Raw genomic sequence first — 20775 nt, 5'->3', positions numbered from 1 at the left:
ATCAAACCACAACGTCGTCATACCAAAACAATGTCATTGGCAACACAGGACGCTTTCAAATAGTCACTATAATCCGTTCTCCTTTTGCAATTATATTTTTTTCGCAGTTATTGACACATCAAAATGTCCCTGACACATGTAGATTGCCTTTTAGTTTGTATCCAATATGTGCCATAATCCATCACTGCCTGGAAAAGTAGTAGAATAGAAAAGAAAAAATAGAACTAAAAAGAGCACAAATTAAAGGGTGGCTGTACTTTCAGGTTTCATTTAAACTTCAGATGAGGTTTTACCCAGAGGACTTGGATCAGTTATCGTCAGATTCTGCATGAACAGCGAGGATGTCAAAAGCATATCGTTCCACTGAACTTTCACTAGTGCTTCTGATTTATATAATTAACTGCAAGAACCACAACCAATTCTTGCTAGTGTTCTCGAGCTAACTGGGAACATCAAATTACCACATAAATCTTCTTAATTTTGTCAAGCTAGGTCTGAACGCAGCAAGGAAGCTAGTGACGTTAGGAAAAACTTCGGAGACTCGTAAACAAATTAAAGTTTGCATGATAAAAAGAGCCGGACTAAAACCAAATGCAAACAGATCATTTACATCTCCAAATCAAATCAGAATATCAACATTGCAGATTTGCCTTCAAACAAAGAATTGGAAGTGAATACAAAGATTACATGCTGAAACATATGGACACTAATGTAATTTGAATTTACAGGCCCAGACCTAATGACTTTGGCCGTTTAACTGCTTCAAGAGGTTGGACAATACCTTGCCCATCTTTCCCCAAACCAGCCCCCTCGACAAAACCCATTTTTGCCATCAACCTGGAACCAAATCCTTTTGTATGAGCCTCAAAACCACCCAATTTGGATGAGATTCCCAAACCTTTTTGTCGGGAGAAATTCCCATTTGGGCTAGGACTATAACTCACTTCAGTTCCACTTATACAGGAAATAGCTGTTTCAGCAACAACAGAATCGGATTCCATTATGCCACTTGAAACAAATGACATAGGTTGACTTGCATAGGCAGATACTTGTTTCCTCCCACTGCTCCTTGAGGTACCCACTTTTTTAATGCCAGATCCATATTCAGTATTCGAATGAATGATTTTGGATGGTCGTTTTCTGAAATCACAATAAAAAGATTCATTTTGATTCTTAATAATATAAGCCATGCGAGCAGCACGCCTTGCTTTTCTATCAATGCGACCTTTTTCTCCAGACTGCTTTTGCCTGTTAAAGGAGCTTCTACATCCCACTTCATCCATTTCATCATCAACCCCTAATAACTGCAGACAAAAAGAATATTAATATCTCACTAAATAAAAATTACAAGAAACAATTTTTTCTCTTTACTCAACATAATGACGAAGAAAGCTAGGGCAATCTCTCACCAAGAATATAAGATCTAAGCAGCATCATTGGGGATAATCGAGCTAAACTTTATAAGCAGGAATATTCAAAAGAAACTTCAGAGATCTGAGATGTGAAGAGAAAGGACACACCTCAATTTTATGCATCTGATACATCATAGGCCTCAACTTCAAATAATATCAAACAAAAAGTGCAAGGTATAGCAAAGAATACTAGATAAAAGTCTAGGGCCTATATATCAACAAATGAAACAAGACTTTGCAGAATCAGCACGTGTGGAATCAAAATGGAACATGGACCTATAGTGTGTACCTCATGCATCTCATACAACCACAGGCATCATCTTTGAGGTCAAAAACTAAAAGATATTGAAACTAGTGCAAAGTGAATATCAAGGACCTGTGTATCAACAAATTAAACTAGATTTGACACCAATACATGCAAAAATTTAAAACACAAATGATACAAAAAACCTATATCACATATACCACTCCTTTGGTGTTTAACCTAACAAAGGAAGTGCCACTATGGGATCAAGACCCTCATGAAGCAAGTCAATAAACTCAAGAGGAACAAGAAAATCAGACTGGAGAACAAGCTTGCGAAATCGAAGTTGGAAACCAACAACTCAATCAACAAATAAAAGATTTAGAAACTGACACCTCCAAGCCACCCACCCTTAAGGAATGGAAAACCTCCATAAAGAGAAGGCTACTATCAAAGATAAGCAGCCTAAGATATTTTGGATTAGGAAATTGGAAAAATGAGGCAGCAGCCCATCACCAATTCCTGCACAAACAAGTTGATGAGCATTAACCCTGGGTCCAGGTGGTAGTGTGAAGAAGGCTCCCCCAATTGTGGAGGTTGTGGTACAAAGCAAGTTTGCATAAGAAAGGCTGTGACAGGCTAACGTTATTTCGTGCAGGAAAATTGGAAAAATGAGGCAGTGGCCCATCAACAATTCCTATATAAACAAGTTGATGACCTTAAATCCTGGGTCCAAGTGGTAGAATGGAAGAGGCTCCAATGCACTAAGGAATTGAATCTTAATAGTCTATGGCCTTCCCTCTTTTTCTTCAGATCCTCTGTAGATAAGCCTTTCTTTCATCCATAACATCATTGATTTGAAACATCAACCTAGAAAGGGCTTGAAGAGCAATAGACTCTGCCCACATCAATTGGTCCTCCTCGTCAGAGGGAAAAGCCAAGAAGCAGCCTGCTTCACTACCCAACAAAATTTTTCTGGATGTCAATCTTACAAGATTGCAAGTAGAAGAATTCAGGTTAGCCAAAGAATAGCTAGTAACCACCAGGAAATTTCCCTGTCAATTGGGGTTATCTTGGTTGGTTGGGCAGAATGGTTGTTATCTTCCCCACCTAGGTTCAAATCGCCGCCAATGACATGATGAGCTATAATGCCTTGATAATTTTTGTTGTAATGGCTTCGTGCCTATGAATATTGTTGTATTGGATTTGAGCATTCTAAAGTCTTAAGTCAGTATACCTATGGGCTGGTCTGGTAGCAGCAACCTTGCTCTAACCCTCAGGCTGAGAGAGAGGTTGATTTCTATCCTCAGGATAAAAAGATATGAAGTTTCCCTGTTTCTTGAAACTCCATAGGCATCATTTCCAAAGCCCATTCCATTTTCCCCCTCTAGGTGACATAGAGGATATACAAATCCCAATGTCCAAGTAAACAATAAAGTAGTTGAGACCAATATCAATAAATTAACCCTAGTAAAGTACTAAAGAGTTATGCTGAACTTCAGATGCATCGTGTTGTGTTTATCATATGTGTGGGTACTGTGAAAGCATCCAAGCATTTCTTTATGTTGAAAATCATAATGACAGCTTCAATTTTCTAGTGAGATGAAATATACAATCTGCATCAGTATTCGTATTGCCAAGTTGAGCTTGGACACCAGCCAGAGACAAACTGACTCAGAACAATCATTTTTGAAGTTACCACTTTGTGTCACAACAAGGACATTTGCAATGAAAAGCTGCCTCGATTCAAAGTGTCCCACTCAGAGACCCAACTGAGCAAACAATACAAGACCGGTGCCTTATAAACCTGAGGCACAATCATTCAATATCCAAAGATATCAAATGCTAATCACACCAAGGAAAAGGGTCTGTTTCAGAGCCATGTCAATTTTGCAATGGCCAAAATGACTTTCAAAAACTAAGCCCCTTATCAGCTCATCTAAAGGGGTTCGTGGCCACTAAGTTATGTTCAAGATGGTATTGTGACAGCCTCCAAGCATTTCTTTATGTTGAAGACGGTATTGACAGCTTCACTATTCAAGTGAGATGTTAATTTTAGGATAACAATGGTATGTTTTATGCTTAGAGCAATTTTACTTCAATTTTCTTTATTAGCCCAATATCATATCCAGTATAGCAATCACATCAACATGATAGTAAAATGCAGATAGAACATAAACAATAACAGTAGAAGACAAGCCAACACAAGAAGACACAAGATATTGCACCAGCCAAGGACAAACCCCAATGTGGGGAAACCCTTGATCAATTCTTCGTATAATTCTTCAAAAGTTCAGCATAGAGAGAGTAAAATTTACAATATTCACTTGCCCAAACTGATCAGTCAAAGCAGCAGAAACAGAAAGCCCTAACCAAAAAGTCAACACTGGTCAACAGGGCTGAAATTGACCTCCAAAACAGCTCAGTCAACCTTGGTCAACTCGGCCTCCAACAGCAAGATAATGCAGCCCAAAACAGTCTGAAAATAACCAGTCAAATCTGGTCAACAAAATCAATGCAGCAACCTGAATTAGGGCAGTCAACACTGGTCAACGCAGGGGTCAAACTGCCTCTGTTTTTGTGCCCAAAACAGCAGCTGCCCAAACAGAAGTCTCCCTCGCAAAACCAGAGTCAAACAAGGTCAACATTGGTCAAAGTCAGACTCCTGAAATTTCGGTCAAATCTGGTCAATGCAGCAGCGAAAAAAACAGTCTTCCTTTCGCACATGTGAAGAGAGATAGAGGCCCAGAAATCCGTACCCAATCAAGATGAGAGAGAGAAAAATGAATGAGATGAGATGCCAAAATGAGGAGGCACCTTGTATTTATATGCAAAGTTGAAGACTAGAGGAGGCTAATTTGATGGCCGGCCGACCTTGACAATTTGTCCATAATCAAAATAAATACCTAACTTCATTTGTACATGTCACAATAGGATGATCTTTAGATCAATCCTACACCTCTCGGAAAGAGAATCCAAGAAAAATATCAGCTACCTCATAAGAGCTACCCAAAGCGATGTTTTGCCCTAGTTGCCAAATTTAACACTGCCTCTCAACTAGGGAGAACATCACCTGCCAAACTGTATGACAATCTGTACCATCCCTGTCACTGCACTGCTCTGTTGAACCATGAAGAAATAAGAAATGATCGAGAATGTATCATACCATTCTCCACTGACTTGAAGTCAGTCTCCAACAACAAAGAGTGTGTCATACCACTCTTAACCTACGTTACCGGATCCGGCACAAGCAGGTGGAGTCTTGCCGGATCCACGGATCTGAGCCGGATCCACGGATCTGGACCGGATCCGGATACGGATACTCCCAAATACGCTTAAAATACGTATTTTTTTAAAGACGCGGATTTTGGAAACGGCTAGCCTTAACAGGATACGGATCCCGCCGGTGGCTGCCGGAAGCGATGATAGATGGCTGAAAAAGTTAAAAAGCAAATATTTTTTAGGTTTTAGGTTTAGATATTTTGTGGTCCCGGATATATTATAACATTACTTTTGTCGGACTCTGCGTTGCTTTGTCTGCTTTGACCCTTTTCTTTTGTTGCCATTCCAACAGTCGACCCCTCCTGCACATGCTGATTCGTTCCGGGCTCACCGCCGGCCCCTCCTGCACAGGAATTTTACGTTGCGGGCTTACCGCCGGCCCCACTGCACGCAGCACCATTCACTCTGGTCAGGTCGCCGGTTCCCCTGCACGCAGCACGCATTGTTAACACAGTCGGGCAGCACTATTCACGCCCGCAAAAATTTTAAAAGCGCCGAGGGTTTCAGCGTTAACCAGGTAATTAAATTTTTAATAGATTATTGTTATCAGTTATATAGTGTAGCTTAGTGCACGTTTACGGTTTAATATATGTAATGTAATATTAATATATTATTATATTAATGTTTAATAACAGTTATATATGTTATATATGTTATATTCGTATATTTATTATTTAATATTTGTATATATATGTTATATTTAATATATGTTATTTACTGTTTAATGTTTAAAACTTTAATGTTTAATAACAGTTATAATATATATTAATATAACAGTTATATATATTATTTAATATTTATATATATACATATGTTATATAATATATGTTATAACTTATATAACATATAATAAATTATAATAACAGATAATAGTTATATTAATATTTAATATATGTTATTTAAATTTTTAAAATGTATTTAAAATTTGAATTTAATTTTTTTTTAATGTATTTACAATTTAATTTTTAATTGTTTATGGATAATATTAATATATTATAACTTGACTTTTAAATGCAGTTGCAAGTAACCAATAGAGTCTATACTATTATCATAATGGAACCATCACAAGATTCACAACATGAGCATAGTGAAGGGGAAATCATCAAAACAGATCCAAAATCTCCTCTATGGCAGTATGTGGAGATTATTGGAAAAAATCCCAGAGGTGGTTCATTTAAATGGAAGTGCAATGAATGCCAAGATATAAAAAATGGCTTATATACTAGAGTGAAGGCCCATCTCACCGGTCAAACTAACACAGGGGTGCAAGTATGCACTGGGCCAAAAGATGCAAATGGCAAACCTGGCCAAGGTTTGAGTCTTGGAAAAATGAAATTCTATGCATCTTTGCAAGAAGCTGCTGATAGGAAACTTGCTAAGGGAAAACATCCTGTGCAAAGTTCTACAACTAGGCCTCCATTGCCATCTAGGCCTGCTGCTACATCTAATAAAGGGCCACTCTAGGCCCTCTTGAAGCGTGTTTCAATAATCAAGGTAAAGACATCGCTGATGAACATGTAGCTCGTTGCATCTATGCAAATGGGCTAGCATTCAATTTGGTGTGTTCCCCTTACTGGCAACAAATGATTAAGGCAGTTAATGAAGCGCCAAAAGGGTACAAAAGCCCTGGATATGAAAAGGTCCACACTACCTTGTTGGCATCAGAAAGGCAATCCGTAGATAGACAGCTACAGGCAATCCGGGATACATGGGCAGAAACAGGGGTGTCCATCATTTCTGATGGATGGAGAGACCAAAGAAACCGCCCATTAATTAACGTTGTTGCAGTATGCCCCCAAGGGGCAATGTTTTTGAAGGCTGTTGATTGCAGTGGAATAGAGAAAGATGCATCTTTCACATCCACAATTCTTATTGATGCAATAGAAAGTGTGGGGCCACATAATGTTGTCCAAGTCATTACGAACAACACACAAGTTTGTAAAGCTGCAGGTTTGATTGTGGAGGGTCGATATGATCACATCTTTTGGACTCCATGTGCAGTCCATTCATTGAACCTTATGCTTGCCAAGATTGGTGAGATTGAATGGATTAATGAAATATATGTAGCATCAAAAGAAATCCAAATGTTCATAACAAATCATTCAATGTCCCAAGCCATTTATCGGGGTTTTGCAAAGTTGGAGCTACTGAAGGTAATTTTTTTGATCAATACTATTTGTATTAGAAATAATGAAATTCTTATTTTTAATTACAAATTTATATATGGTTTCTCATTTGAGATTTTGCCTTTTGAAACTTATAGGTTGTTGAAACTCGTTTTGCCTCCCACACTCTTGTCATAAAGAGACTTATGGAGGTGAGACAAGCACTACAAGCAATGGTCATTGACCCTCTTTGGAAATCATGGAGGACTTCCACTTCTGATAGAGGGCAAAAAATCAAGTCCATCATTCTTGATGATGCATGGTGGGACAAGGTTCAATATCTTCTACGGTTCACTGAACCAATCTTGACCTTGATCAGGGCATTTGATACAGATACACCTTGCTTGCGGGAAGTTTATGAAAACATTGATAGTATGTTGGAGAGGATAAGGGAAATTATCAGGGCAAGTGAAAATGACCCTCATGAAACATTCTATTATTTAGTGAAGGACATAGTTATAGAAAGGTGGAACAAAATGACCACGCCATTACACCTTCTAGCATATGCATTGCACCCCAAATACTATCGTTATAAAATTTTGTCTTTACCTGGTAGAGCAGCACCAAACAAAGATTCTGAAGTGGTACAAGGATACAAGACAGCCTTGAAGAAAATTTATAGAGATATGGGAGTTGCAATGGAAGTCCGCCAAGAATTTGGAGGGTTTGTACAGTCTAGTAGTAGCTTTTCAGATCCAGTAGCTATGGATGATCGAGGACATCTTGATCCTATTACTTGGTGGGGATTCCATGGTGGGGATAGCATTCATCTGTCTACTCTAGCCACTAGGTTGTTATCACAGGTTGCTAGTTCCTCATCAGCTGAGAGGAATTGGAGTACATATGGCTTCATCCATTCAGTGAAGCGAAACAGGTTGGGAGCGGCAAAGGCTGAGGACCTTGTTTATGTTCATTCCAACCTCCGTCTTCTATCACATGTTGAACCAGAGTATAAAAAAGGTCCGAGCAGGATGTGGGATGTGGAGCCTGAGATCTCTGACTTGAACCTGACACTAAATGCCATGACTCACCTCAAACTACTTGAGGATATTGTTCCACCACCAGTCCAGCCTACTGATGCAACTTCCTACATTCCAGGGCCCCCATCATCTATTCATGATGTAGAGTTGCAATATGCAGAAGATATAGATCCATTTGAGGATATGTTAATGTATTTACTATTATCATTCATGATATTATGAATCATGATCCTTGGACCTTTTTGTTACTTTGTATGAGGGACGATGCACCATTTCAATGTTTTAATCTTCATATTTATGATTTTAATATTTTATCATTCAATGTTCTAAAAATGTTTGATGGTTTCATGGAGTATTTGATTTTTTAGCTTTAAGGTGTTTTTTAAATATATATATATATATATATATATATATATATATATTGTACGTGACGTATCCTTGCCGTATCTGGATCTTAGATTTTCAAAAAACTAGCGGATCCGGATCCGTATCCGTATCCGTATTCGTATCCGTATCCGAATCCTGGTAACTTAGCTCTTAACTGACCCGTAGTTAGTTTCCATTGATCCTAGATCAATATCAACATCCTAGCATAAGGAGTATGGTAGTACACAATGCGTCCATCAGTAGTACTATGGTCCCTATCTCATTTCCCTACTCATTGGCCAGATGAGAGGTACTTCCCATGAGTCTTGGACGACATGGGTAGGATGTGCCGGCAAGAGAAGGTGAACCATTCATCCTGCTCATATGCCATAGGAGAGAGTGAACCACTCAGCCTATGCATATGCCACGATGGGGTATCACAGAGGAAGGTGAACCATTCACCCTATACACAACGCACCACTAGGGGAGGGTGAGTCACCCTATGGTCGCTCATCGCTCCAAGAAGTACCCCAAGCCCCCTGGAGCTCCCGGAGTTCACTATCCATCTCATTGGCCAGATGAGAGGTACTTCCCATGAGTCTTGGACGGCATGGGTAGGATGTGCCGGTAGGAGAAGGTGAGCCATTCATCCTGCTCATATGCCATAGGGGAGGGTGAACCACTCAGCCTATGCATATGCCACGATGGGGTATCACAGGGGAAGGTGAACCATTCACCCTATACACAACGCACCACTAGGGAAGGGTGAGTCACCCTATGGTCGCTTATCGCTCCAAGAAGTACCCCAAGCCCCCTGGAGCTCCCGGAGTTCACTATCCATCTCATACATGATCCTCATAAGAGGGTCTTTCCATGGCTCCAAGTCGTTCACGAAAGGTTAAGAATATGATCTTCCCGAGGGGCTTCATAAGAATATCAACGACCTGCTCATCGGTCCCAATATGATAGACCCTTATTGCTCACCGTTGTACCATATCCCGAATAAAGTGGTACCTGATATCAAAATGCTTGGAGCGATCATGAAACACAGGATTCTCAGAAAGACGAATCTCACTCTGATTGTCACAGTAGATCACGGTGGTATCCAGCACATGTCCAAATAGCTCACTAAAGAGCTTCCTCAACCAGACAGCTTCACAAGAGGCAAAACTAGCAGCAATGTATTCAACCTCAGCAGTGCTTAAAGCAACCGACTTCTGCTTCCTGCTTATCTATGATATTGAAGCAGAACCTAGAGAGAAGAAACATCCTAATGTGCTTTTGTGATCCACTAAATTGCCAGCCTAGTCTGCATCAGAGTAACCATGGAGCCTCACATTCCCGGAAGTGTATCTTAGTCCATAAGTGATTATGCCCCGGAGATATCTCAAGAGATTCTTGGCAACAATCCAATGTATATGATGAGGCTCAACCATAAACTGACTCAATGTGTTCACTGCGAAACATATGTCCGGACGGGAGTTCGCCAAGAACATCACGGCCCCTGTGAGTTGACAATACTTAAAAGGATTTCCCAAATTGGGCCAGCAGCACTTCCACATAACTTCTTGAAGTTAAGTTCCATCGAAGTCGTCACTAACTTGCAATCCACCATCCCAAATCTTTCAAGTAGCTTCACAACATATTTTCCTTGAGAAAGGAAAATCTCCCCTGGATTTTGCCAGACCTCCAACCCTAGGAAGTAATGCATCAGTCCTAGGTCCTTCATATCAAATTCAGAAGCCAACTCTTTCTTACATTGATAAATAAGAGGGTTTGCACCTTTCAGAAAGAGATCATCCACAAAGTACCAAGATGAGAGGTCTACCATTCTCAACCTTAAAGTAAAGGCTCGGATCAGTTTCACTTCTTGTAAATCCCAGCTTCATCAGATAGCTATTGGTCCTCTCACACCAAGCCCAGGGTGCTTACTTCAACCCATAGAGGACTTTCTTCAACCTGCATACATGTTACTGACGATCTTGAACTTCAAACCCCTCTGGTTGTTCCACATAGACTTCCTCCTTAAGTGAACCATGCAAGAAGAAGGCAGTCTTGACATCCAACTGGTGTAGATTCCATCCTTGCGAGGCAGCAAGGGCTATAATCGAACAGATGGTGGATTAGCGAGCAACGGGTGCAAATATCTCATCATAATCTACACCTTCCTTTTGAGAGAAGCCTCGAGTAACAAATCTGGCCTTGAACTTCTCATCACTTCCATCAGCACCATGCTTGATCTTGTAGAGCCATTTAGAGGTGACAACAAATTTGTCTTGGGGTCTAAGGACCACATCCCAAACATATTCTTCATAATTGACTTGTACTCTTCGTTCATAGCATCCTTCCATACTTGTTGCTTCATAGCTTCTTCGAATGAGCAAGGTTCAAATTGAATAATGGTGCTCATAGCAGTTAAGTACCCTTGGTACCTATTAGGCTTCTTGCTTTCACGAAAATCCCCCCTCAGTGCAACATGTCTCTCGACATCTTCGAGAGTTTCCCTCAGCCATGATGTTCTCCTTTTGGAGGAGGAGGGCTCATGCGGAGGAGGATCAATGGGATCTATCAGTTCTTCAACATCGGGCATCGGCTCATCCTGCGAATCTCCCTGATTTCCTAAATCTGTTGCTTTGTCCTTCCTTGGAATAGGAAAGTTGCTAATCTTCCTTAGGGCAGCTTCCTCATCGAAGGTGACATCATGACTCAACTCTACTTCTCTTTGACCAGGCACAGATTCTATATGCCTTGGAAGTTTTATTGTAGCCCACAAAAGTTCCTTTCTTCCCAAATGCCTCCAATTTACTTCTCTTTTCTTTCGGTATATGAAAGTATACAGGACTACCAAAAATTCTAAAATGAGAAACATCATGTTTCTTACTGGTGAAAACTTCTTCGGGAGTTTTGGAGTCCAATGCTTGATGAGGGCATCGATTTTGAACGCACATAGCAATGTTGGCAGCTTCTCCCCATAGGAACTTTGGAAGTCTTTGATCATGAAGCATGGTACAATTGGCTTCTATAATGGAACGATTCTTCCTTTCAGCAACACCATTTTGCTCAGGAGTAATGAAGTAATAGTCTCCCTCTTAATGCCAGCTTCCCTGCAATAGTCATTGGATTCAATTGACTCATACTCGGTTCCATTATTGGTCTTCAATATCTTGATCTTCTTCCCTGTTTGATTTTCCACCAAGGCTTTGAAGGCACGAAACCATGAGATTATTTTGTCCTTCTTCAAAAAATATATCCAAGTTTTGCGAGACAAGTCATCCACAAAAACAACATAATATAAATATCCTCCTAATGATGTCACAGGCAACATACTAGGTAGATCAGAATGAACCAATTGCAAAATGTTTGTGGTCTTGCTATCACTTGAGGGGAATGGTCCCCTTGTATGTTTTCCCTCGGCACATCCCTGACATACACCTTCATGCTCTATTTTGACTTCAGGCATACCTATAACCATCTTCCTTGCATCAGGTAGAGCCTTATAGTGAAAATGAGCAAACCTCCGATGCCATAGTTCGGATTGAAGAGATGTGTCACAAGAATGGCTCCCAGTGGACTTCCTCCAACTTGATATAAACTCTCAACCCTGAATCCAAGAGTAAATGTTTCTTTGAAATTTCTTTTCCACACACGTACCTTTCCATCGATGAATGCCACCTTGAATCCTTTGTCTTTAGATCAAAGTACATATAGTACTTCTTGAAGATGAACGATGTTACCTTGATTCAATTGAAGGGTAACATTCCTTCACAAGATAGGTGGCATTGTCTCCAAGGATAATTTCCAAATTTGTATCCTTCTCTATCAGATTTGAAAGAGCTTCCTTGTACCCGGTAAAGTGTGCCTTGAGGCACCACTATCAATCAACCAATTTCCCAAAGTGTCCGGAGGAGAGGCAGTAGAGAGGGCAAATATAAGATGAAATTCCTTTTGCTTAGAATTTACAACATTAGACTCATCATACCTAGAGTTTCTTGTTCTTTTAGAAGTTCGATCATTTCAAAGTTGAGTAGCGGAAGCATTCCTTTTCCCTTTGTTGTTGAACCTACCCTTCATTTGATTGTTGTTGTTGCCCCTGGAATGATTGTGATCATCATCATGAGATGTGTCCCTTCTATTTGGACACTCCTTGTCATAGTGACCAAACTTGTAGCAAATGAAGCATCTTCCCTTCCTTCCATATTTGAATCACGGTCTTCCTTGACTTTGCTTCTTTGAACCTACATTGTTCTTCCTCTTGGGATGAGCGAAGAATGCGGTAGGATTATTCCTATTTGAAGGCATCTCCAATTCCATCATCCTTATTTTTTCTTGAGAACATCTAGTCAGCAATTCTTCAAAACCTGGAATTATTTTCCCTTCTTTATATCCTTCAGCTTGTTCTTGAAGAAAATAATTTGATTTGCATTGCTAGATTTGAACATGCCAACCAACCTGTCATACATCTCCTTTGATGTATTCAAATCGGAGATGTAAGCAACTAAGTGCTTATGAATAGAATCCTAGATGATCTTCTTGGCTTTGACTTCACCCTTCTTATACTTTGTCTTAACAGTAGCTGGTGCATTTGAAAGAGGTTCTGGAATCTTTCCCTGCACATAATCCATGACATCTTGCTCTTCTAAAGTCAAATCAAGAGACATCTTCCATGCATGATAATCAGACTTGTCATGAAGCTTATCATCAGACTTGAAATAGGATGTGGAGGCCATTAAGACTTGTTCTTGATCAGTGATTGCTCCACTTAGTGATTGCTCTTCACTCTTGCTTGGGCTTTGTCTTCACCTCAGCTCTGATACCATGTTAATTTTAGGATAACAATGGTATGTTTTATGCTTGGAGCAATTTTACTTCAATTTTCTTTATTAGCCCAATATCATATCCAGTATAGCAATCACATCAACATGATAGTAAAATGCAAATAGAACATAAAAAATAACAATAGAAGACACAAGATATGGCACCCACTAGGAACAAACCCCAATGTGGGGAAACCCTTGATCAATTCTTTTTATAATTCTTCAAAAGTTCAACAAAGAGAGTACAATTTACAATATTCATTTGCCCAAACTAATCAATCAAAATAGCAGAAACAGAGAGCCATAACCAGAAAGTCAACACTAGTCAACAAGGCTGAAATTGACCTCCAAAACAACTCAGTCAACCTTGGTCAACTCGGCCTCCAACAACAACATAATGCAGCCCAATATAGTCCGAAAATAACCAGACAAATCTGGTCAACAAAAATCAATGCAACAACCTGAATTAGGGCAATCAACAATGGTCAATGCAAGGGTCAAACTGCCTCAGTTTTTGTGCCCGGAACTGCGACCTCCCTAAACAAAAGTCTCCCTCACAAAACCCAAGTCAAACAAGGTCAACGCTAGTCAAAGTCAACCTCTTGAAATTTCGGTCAAATCTGGTCAACGCAATAGCTAGAAAAGACAGTCTTCCTTTCGCATGTGTGGAGAGAGAGAGGCCCAGAAATTCGTACCCAATCAAGATGAGAGAGAAAAAGATGAATGAGATGAGATGCCAACATGAGCCACCTTGTATTTATATCAGTGTTTTTAAAAACGGTCGGCTCGGAACTGACTAAGCCGAGTTGGTCCAAGCCAAGCCCCCAGATATCAACCCGGCCTAGGAAACTGTTCGGCCAACTCGATATTAACCCGATCGGCTTGGCCGAGTCCGTATTACCTGATCGGGTTACGTACAGCGGCCCAGGCACATAAAAAAACAACGATTTTTTAAATTTTTTTATTAATTGCTTAGTGTGGGGGACTCCAAAGCACTTTAGCTTTTGTTTAGGTGGTCTTTGGGGTCCATTCCCCTCTCCCAAACCCTATTTAACCCACTCAACCCCTCTCATTCTTTAACAGCCATCTCATGCATTTGAGTGAGAGTTTGTGAGGAGTTGTTGAGTTTGTTTTTGGAGCAGTAGTGAGGAGTTTTGTGCAAGCATTGTAGCTGGAGTGAGGAGCTTCTTGGGCAGCCATTTGGAGCAGCATTGAAGAGTTGGTTTCTTGGAGCAAGCTTGAAGAGGCAGTTTGTGCCTGGAGGTATTTTTTTTCACTTGTACAACTCTGTTTTTGCTTATTAAATTTTATGTGCAAATCTAGAAATCCTAAAGAGTGTTTTTTGTGAAAGAAATTAACATTGAATCAATGTTTTTTTTTTCATTTTTAGATTGTTTGCTTTCATTTCCAAGTCAAAAAATGGCATCTAGAGTGAAAGACACTGCTTGGGCATATGTTAAAATGGTTGAAAGTCAAATGCATTGCAAATTTTGCCATAGAAAAATTAAGGAAGGTGTTGGGGGCATTAATAGGCTAAAACAACACTTGGCAGGGATTAGAGGCCAAATTACTCTATGTACCTCACCAGAAATTGGGGAGATTAGGAAGGAATTGTTAGACAGCTTTGAGAAGTTTAAAGAAGATAAGGCTAGGCAAAAAGAGTTAGAGGCTGAAATTGGGAGGAAGAGGAATATACAAAAAATGATGGCTACCAACGCCCATTTTGATTTTGAGGGTTCTTCCTCTATCCCTTGTACTGATGCATCCAACCCCTTCTGAAATGTTCCTCCCTCTTTTGAGTCTATTCAAGAAAAGGGAAAGGGTAGAATGAAAAAGGGTGATATGAATATCAAAAGTTATTTCACTCCCTCCTCTCCATCAAATGCACATGGTCCTCAAGCTAGTAGAAGTCAAATGCGGCCCACTTTAGATGACCATTGGAAGAAAGAATTGAAGGACACTGCTTGTCATTACATAGCTAGATGGTGGTATGATGCTGATAACCCCTTCAATGCTTCCCGTTCACCATATTATGAGCCTATGTTTGATGCCATACATGCTGTTGGAAAAGGCTTCAAAGGCCCTACTATGCATGAGCTAAAGGGGTATCATTTGTGGAAAGAAATTTTATCCATTAATGAATATTTAAAAGATTTCAAGGACTCATGGGCAAGAACAAGATGTACCATCATGTCAGATGGATGGACTGATCAAAGAAACCGTACCATCATAAACTTTCTTATTTTCTGCCCACAGGGAACCATGTTTTTAAAATCAGTTGATGCATCCGATAAGGTAAAATATGGGCAATTGTTGTTTCAGCTATTGGATCAGGTCGTTGAGGAGGTGGGGGTGGCTAATGTTGTTCAAGTCATCACAGATAATGCCTCTAACTATGTTCTTGATGGTAAACTGTTAGAGGAAAAACACAAGACCATCTTTTGGACCCCATGTGCTGCACATTGCATATACCTCATGCTTGAGGATATTGGAAAATTAGATTGAGTCAAAAACACTGTAGATCATGCCAAAAGCATAACAAATTTATCTACAATCATTCATGGATTTTGAGCCTCATGAGGAAACACACTGGGGGCAGGGATATTATTAGGCCTGTCATCACTAGATTTGCTACCTCATTTTTTGACATTGCAATCTATGCTTTCACAACATAGAAACTTGCAAAAGATGTTTTCCAGTGAAGAATGGAATCTAAGCCCACTCTCACAAACTGGAAGGCAAAGAATTGAAAAAGAAAGTTAATGAAGAGATATTTTGGAGAAAGGCAGCAGAGACTGTCAAGCTTGCTGAGCCACTAGTTAAGGTGTTGCGGTTGGTGGATGGGGAAAAATTGGCTATGGGCTTCGTTTATGAGGCTATGGATCAAGCGAAGGAGCAAATAAAGAGGGCATACAAGGATAAAGTGGCTAAGTATGGGCCCATTTGGGCAATCATTGATGAAAGATGGAACAATCAACTCCATCGCCCTATACATGCAGCTAGGTATTTTTTGAACCCACGGTATCATTATAAAGCTAAGGAGACATGAGCTTTGAGGGGGGAGGTTAGAGATGGACTGATTGACTGCATTGATCGCATGATCCCATTGGAGTCTGATCAGCTAGAGATACACCGACAGGTCACGACCTTCACCAATGCCTCGGGTACCTTTGGGAAGAACCTAGCAAAGATTGCAAGAGAAGCAGATGAGCCAGGTAAACAAAAATTTCAATTTTCAAATTCTTAATAGTTTTTTTGTTAAATCGTTTATAATTTGAAAGTTGGATATAATTTGTAATTTTGTTGAGCTAACTCATTACACTCCTATGTTTTTTGCAGCACAATGGTGGGAGGCTTTTGGTAGCCATTGTCCTGAATTGCAGAAGTTTGCAATTCGTATTTTGAGTCAAACTTGCAGTGCTACTGGGTGTGAGCGCAATTGGTCCATCTTTGAGAGGATTCACACAAAGAAAAGAAATTGTTTGGATCAAAAACGGTTAAATGATCTAGTCTATGTCCAATACAACCTCCGGCTCAGATGCAACCAATTGCTGAACAAAAGACCTGATTCAGATCCCATTGTGTTGAAAGACATTGATCCAACATCAGATTGGGTAGTGGAGAGTCATCCAACAAAGTTTGCTTCTGATGAGGATATGGATTTTGAATTACAAACGATAGCATCACTCAAACATAATGTTCAGTTGAATGAAGATCCTGATCCACTTGTACCAGCATCAGCCTCACAGCGAGCAAGTCCTCCAGTTGTAGGCACTTCCTCTGCTCAGCCACGACAAAAGCGCATATCTCGTCTATCTCAGCTTGCATCTGCTGCACAGCCTGCTAGTGCTACCACTTCTACAGTTGCAATTGGAGATGATGAGGTGGAGGAGCCATGGGGCCCCTTGTTTGACTCTGATGATGATCCAGAGATTGATCCACATGATCTTGGCTCCTCTAACAGTAGCTACTACTTTTGTTGTAGAGGCCATTTCTAGCCTCCTCGGTTATATGTTTTTGTTTTGATCTCTATATCATGAATCATGATCATGTATGTATTGGACAATGCACTGAGTGCCATTTTGATATAATGGATATATTCATGAGCCTACTTTGATCATATGTTGTCTTCCATCTATATTCTAATGCTGTGTGTTTGGAAACATGAATGAAAATCTTTAAAATTATGTTTTTTTATAATAAAAATAAATATTTAATGTATTTTTTACGACCGAGTCACTGAAATCAAGTCGGCCGAGTCGATTCCGAGTCGGAGTCAACCCTCGGCCGAGTCGATACTGGAGTCGGAGTTTTAAAACATTGATTTATATGCAACGTTGAACGCTGGAGGAGGCTAATTTGATGGCTGGCTGACCTTGACAATTTGTCCATAATCAAAATAAATTCATAACTTCATTTCTACATGTCAGAATGAGATGATATTTAGATCAATCCTACACCTCTCGGAAAGAGGAATCCAAGAAAAATATCAGCTGCCTCATAAGAGCTGTCCAAAGTGATGTTTGGCCCTAGTTGCCAAATTTAACAAATATACAATCTGCATCAGTATTCAACTTTCTGAGTTAACCTTAATGACCAGCTGGAGACAAACTGACTACTTATTTTTAAAGTACCTTTTGCGGGGAAACGAGCACAATTGCAATGAAAAGCTGCCACAATTCAGTGTGCTACTCAGACAGCCAGATTAACAATCAATGAAAAACCAACGCCTTAACCTTGAGGTATGACACACATTTCAAAATCCATAAATGCTCAGAAGCTAGTCATCATGCCAAACTGTCTATACAATAGCCATGTCAGTTTTTCAATTGCTGACATGATTTTCAGAAACAATATATGAAATCCATAGAATATGTGAATGTAAATCTTACTGCTATTACACACTTATGTCTCTTCCATTTATTCTATGAATACAACTCAAGACACCAATGGTAATCCCTCATTCATGAAGATAACTACGTTCATAAATAGGCTAGCAGATTTAAGATTAACCACAGAAAGCATCAGACAATAGTGAAAAACAAATACCTTGCACAATCGCAATTTATCATTGGCTGATGGCATAGAGGTGTGTTGCGTGCGAGACACTGTCACGATCCTACAAATTAATAAATGTATATGATGGTCAGTATGCTAAACCAAAACAGTATCAAAGCAGTACAAAGACTGAAAAATGCCAAATTCGTAGTCGTATATGATTATCAAATAATTATTTTTCAATTATCTTACATGAACAAACTTCCATGTTGTTTAGTTAAATTCTGATTACCCGACAAAAATAAGCTTTAGTTCTGTCTGGTTATATGATTTTTATTATTCAGATATTGTTACATTACCAAGAGGACAGGTGGATCATGGCAGATAAGTAGTGTGTTGAGAAGGGAGGTTGAGAAAATGGGTTGAATAAATTACACAAGTTTGACAGTAAAAGAGGAAGATGATGGAAGCAAGGGTTTGTGAGCTAGGCTTTCATATGCAGCTTGGATCGGTGATGAAGGAGGATATCCAACTTATGGACTATACCAAAGATCCACTTTCTGAAAATCAGTTTTCCCTGTTTCTCCTAATGTATCAGCCCTAGTGGAAAAAGTTATTAGGAACAAGTGGGGCAAAGTAGGAGGTTCTGATGAGGTTACTTCCAACACTGACGGAAATGAAGTGGCTGCGGAGGTTTCATCAGAGGTGTCAGAATGACGAACTCCACATGTCAATTCACTTGATGGCACACAAGTGGAAGTACACTCTTCAGTAAGGCTTTAGTGGAGAAGATTGTAGGTGTTAGGACAAACTCTGACAGAGATAATGCAAATTGAAGTGGGAATGATAAGCCTAGATCTCCATTGCTGTCGACATTTTCAGCCTATATCAGCTATTCTCCAGGTCATTCAACTCCTATTTGGTAGTACGTCAGTCATCTCTCGAGTGGGAAAGAAGTTGACAACCAGTGCTGCAAAGCTGCATTCATCAGGGGTAGTTTGGAAATTGCTGCTCTGACAAGGATGAAGTCAAATCCTATATCCATTGCAGCAGCAAAGAAGTGTCGGAAGGTTTTAAAGCGAATGGAGAATAGGGCATGACTATCGGTTGGAGAAAATGTACAAGCACAGCGGATACTAAAATATTCTGGAAAGACTCTCATTGGTAAGTTCCCAGGCCATTGTTTTGCAAGAAATAGACTAAATGATTGGCTTGAAAGCCACTGGGCCCCTGTAGTCAGTTATGAACTTATGTTTCACATTATGACTCAAGGGTCAATGGAGTTTATTTTTCGACTGCAGAGGATGCAAATTTGGTCTTGGGAGATAAGTGGCTTGATGGGATCTCTTTTCTGTCATTGACGCCACAGCACCCCTGCTTTGAACTGAGAGTTGAGGTTGCATCATGTATACCCATTTTGGTCAAACTTCTTGGATTGCCAACTGAATTTTGGAATGACAAAATTCTTAGTTGCCTTGCGAACCTTCTTGGTAAAACTATTTTGGTGGACGAGTTTTACAAATTGAGCACTTACAAAGGTAGACAGGAACAGGTCATGGATAGATTCAAACAGATGCTCTGATCATAATCCTAGTTTTCTGGAACTTGAATTTGAAAATCCCAAACCTGGTTCTCCATTTAAATTCGATCCTGGATAGATCAATGAAGAAGAATTTCAAAATTTGATGAAGGATGACTGGAAATCATATGATCCACTTCTTGGATCCTCAGCTTGTTAACAATTTATAAATTCACTAAAGACAGTAAAGATATAAGAACAAGGACAGAATTATTCAGGATCTGAAGCAGGAGATCAGCAAGCTGTTTAGTGGCAAATACAAGCTTATATTCAATGAGGAGGAGATTCAAAGATCAAAAGGGTTGGAAACAAGGAAGTCAAAAATTTTAAGGGATAGAGAAAACGGTTGGAGGATGAAAAGCAGGGGAACATGGTTGGAGTTAGTGGATCAGAAAGCCAAGTCGTGAGATAAGTGTCAACAATATTTGGAAATGAGGAATGAAGAGGGAGCCTTGGTATGCAACATTAAAGGTTTCGCTGAATTAGGAGTCAAACATTTGCAGAAGATATTTAAGGATCTGGAGGTAGCAAAGATAGCAGAGATAGTTAAAGTTGCCTCTTACATCTGGATGTACAAGGAAGTCACTATAGACTGACATCAAAAGAAAAAGGCACCCAACCTAGAGGTCCATGGAAGACTGAATGCAATGCATGGAAATATCAAATTAGCACAACAACAAGAGGGAACCAAAGGAGCAACCTTAATCAAGATAGAAGAGGCAAGGCAACAGTTGGATCCCATGTTCGCATTTCCCTAGGATGGATGGATGATTGTGTTTGGTACCAATTGACTATGGCTTGCACTCATGTTCTGAGGACAAGACATGAAAAGGGGGATGGAATATAATGTAAAGGTACCTAGAGAGAATAATTAAGGTGAAATTAGGTAATTAAATAGGTACCTAAGGGGGATAATTAATGTAATGTGGCCATAA

General features: G+C 39.8%; 1 protein-coding gene across 1 annotated transcript in view; it reads right to left on the bottom strand.

Annotated features, from left to right (window-relative positions):
- Positions 1-582: 582 nt before the first annotated feature.
- Positions 583-20775, bottom strand: part of LOC149145511 (D111/G-patch domain-containing protein) — a 29363-nt gene continuing 9170 nt past the window's right edge. Inside the window, exons 8-9 of the mRNA XM_089446598.1 lie at positions 18313-18382; positions 583-1304 (exon numbers count right to left, since the gene is read on the bottom strand). Of these exons, the coding sequence (XP_089302724.1) occupies positions 723-1304; positions 18313-18382 (652 nt within the window). The 3' untranslated portion in view covers positions 583-722. The remainder of the gene's footprint in view (positions 1305-18312; positions 18383-20775) is intronic.

This window comes from Pinus tabuliformis, chromosome X (assembly GCF_031772625.1).
Source record: "Pinus tabuliformis cultivar Carrire ecotype Pingquan chromosome X, CPIR1, whole genome shotgun sequence".
In the NCBI taxonomy this organism is placed as follows: Eukaryota; Viridiplantae; Streptophyta; class Pinopsida; order Pinales; family Pinaceae; genus Pinus; species Pinus tabuliformis.
The sequence above is the reverse complement of the archived record's forward strand: the minus strand, read 5'-3'. Positions and strand labels throughout refer to the sequence as shown.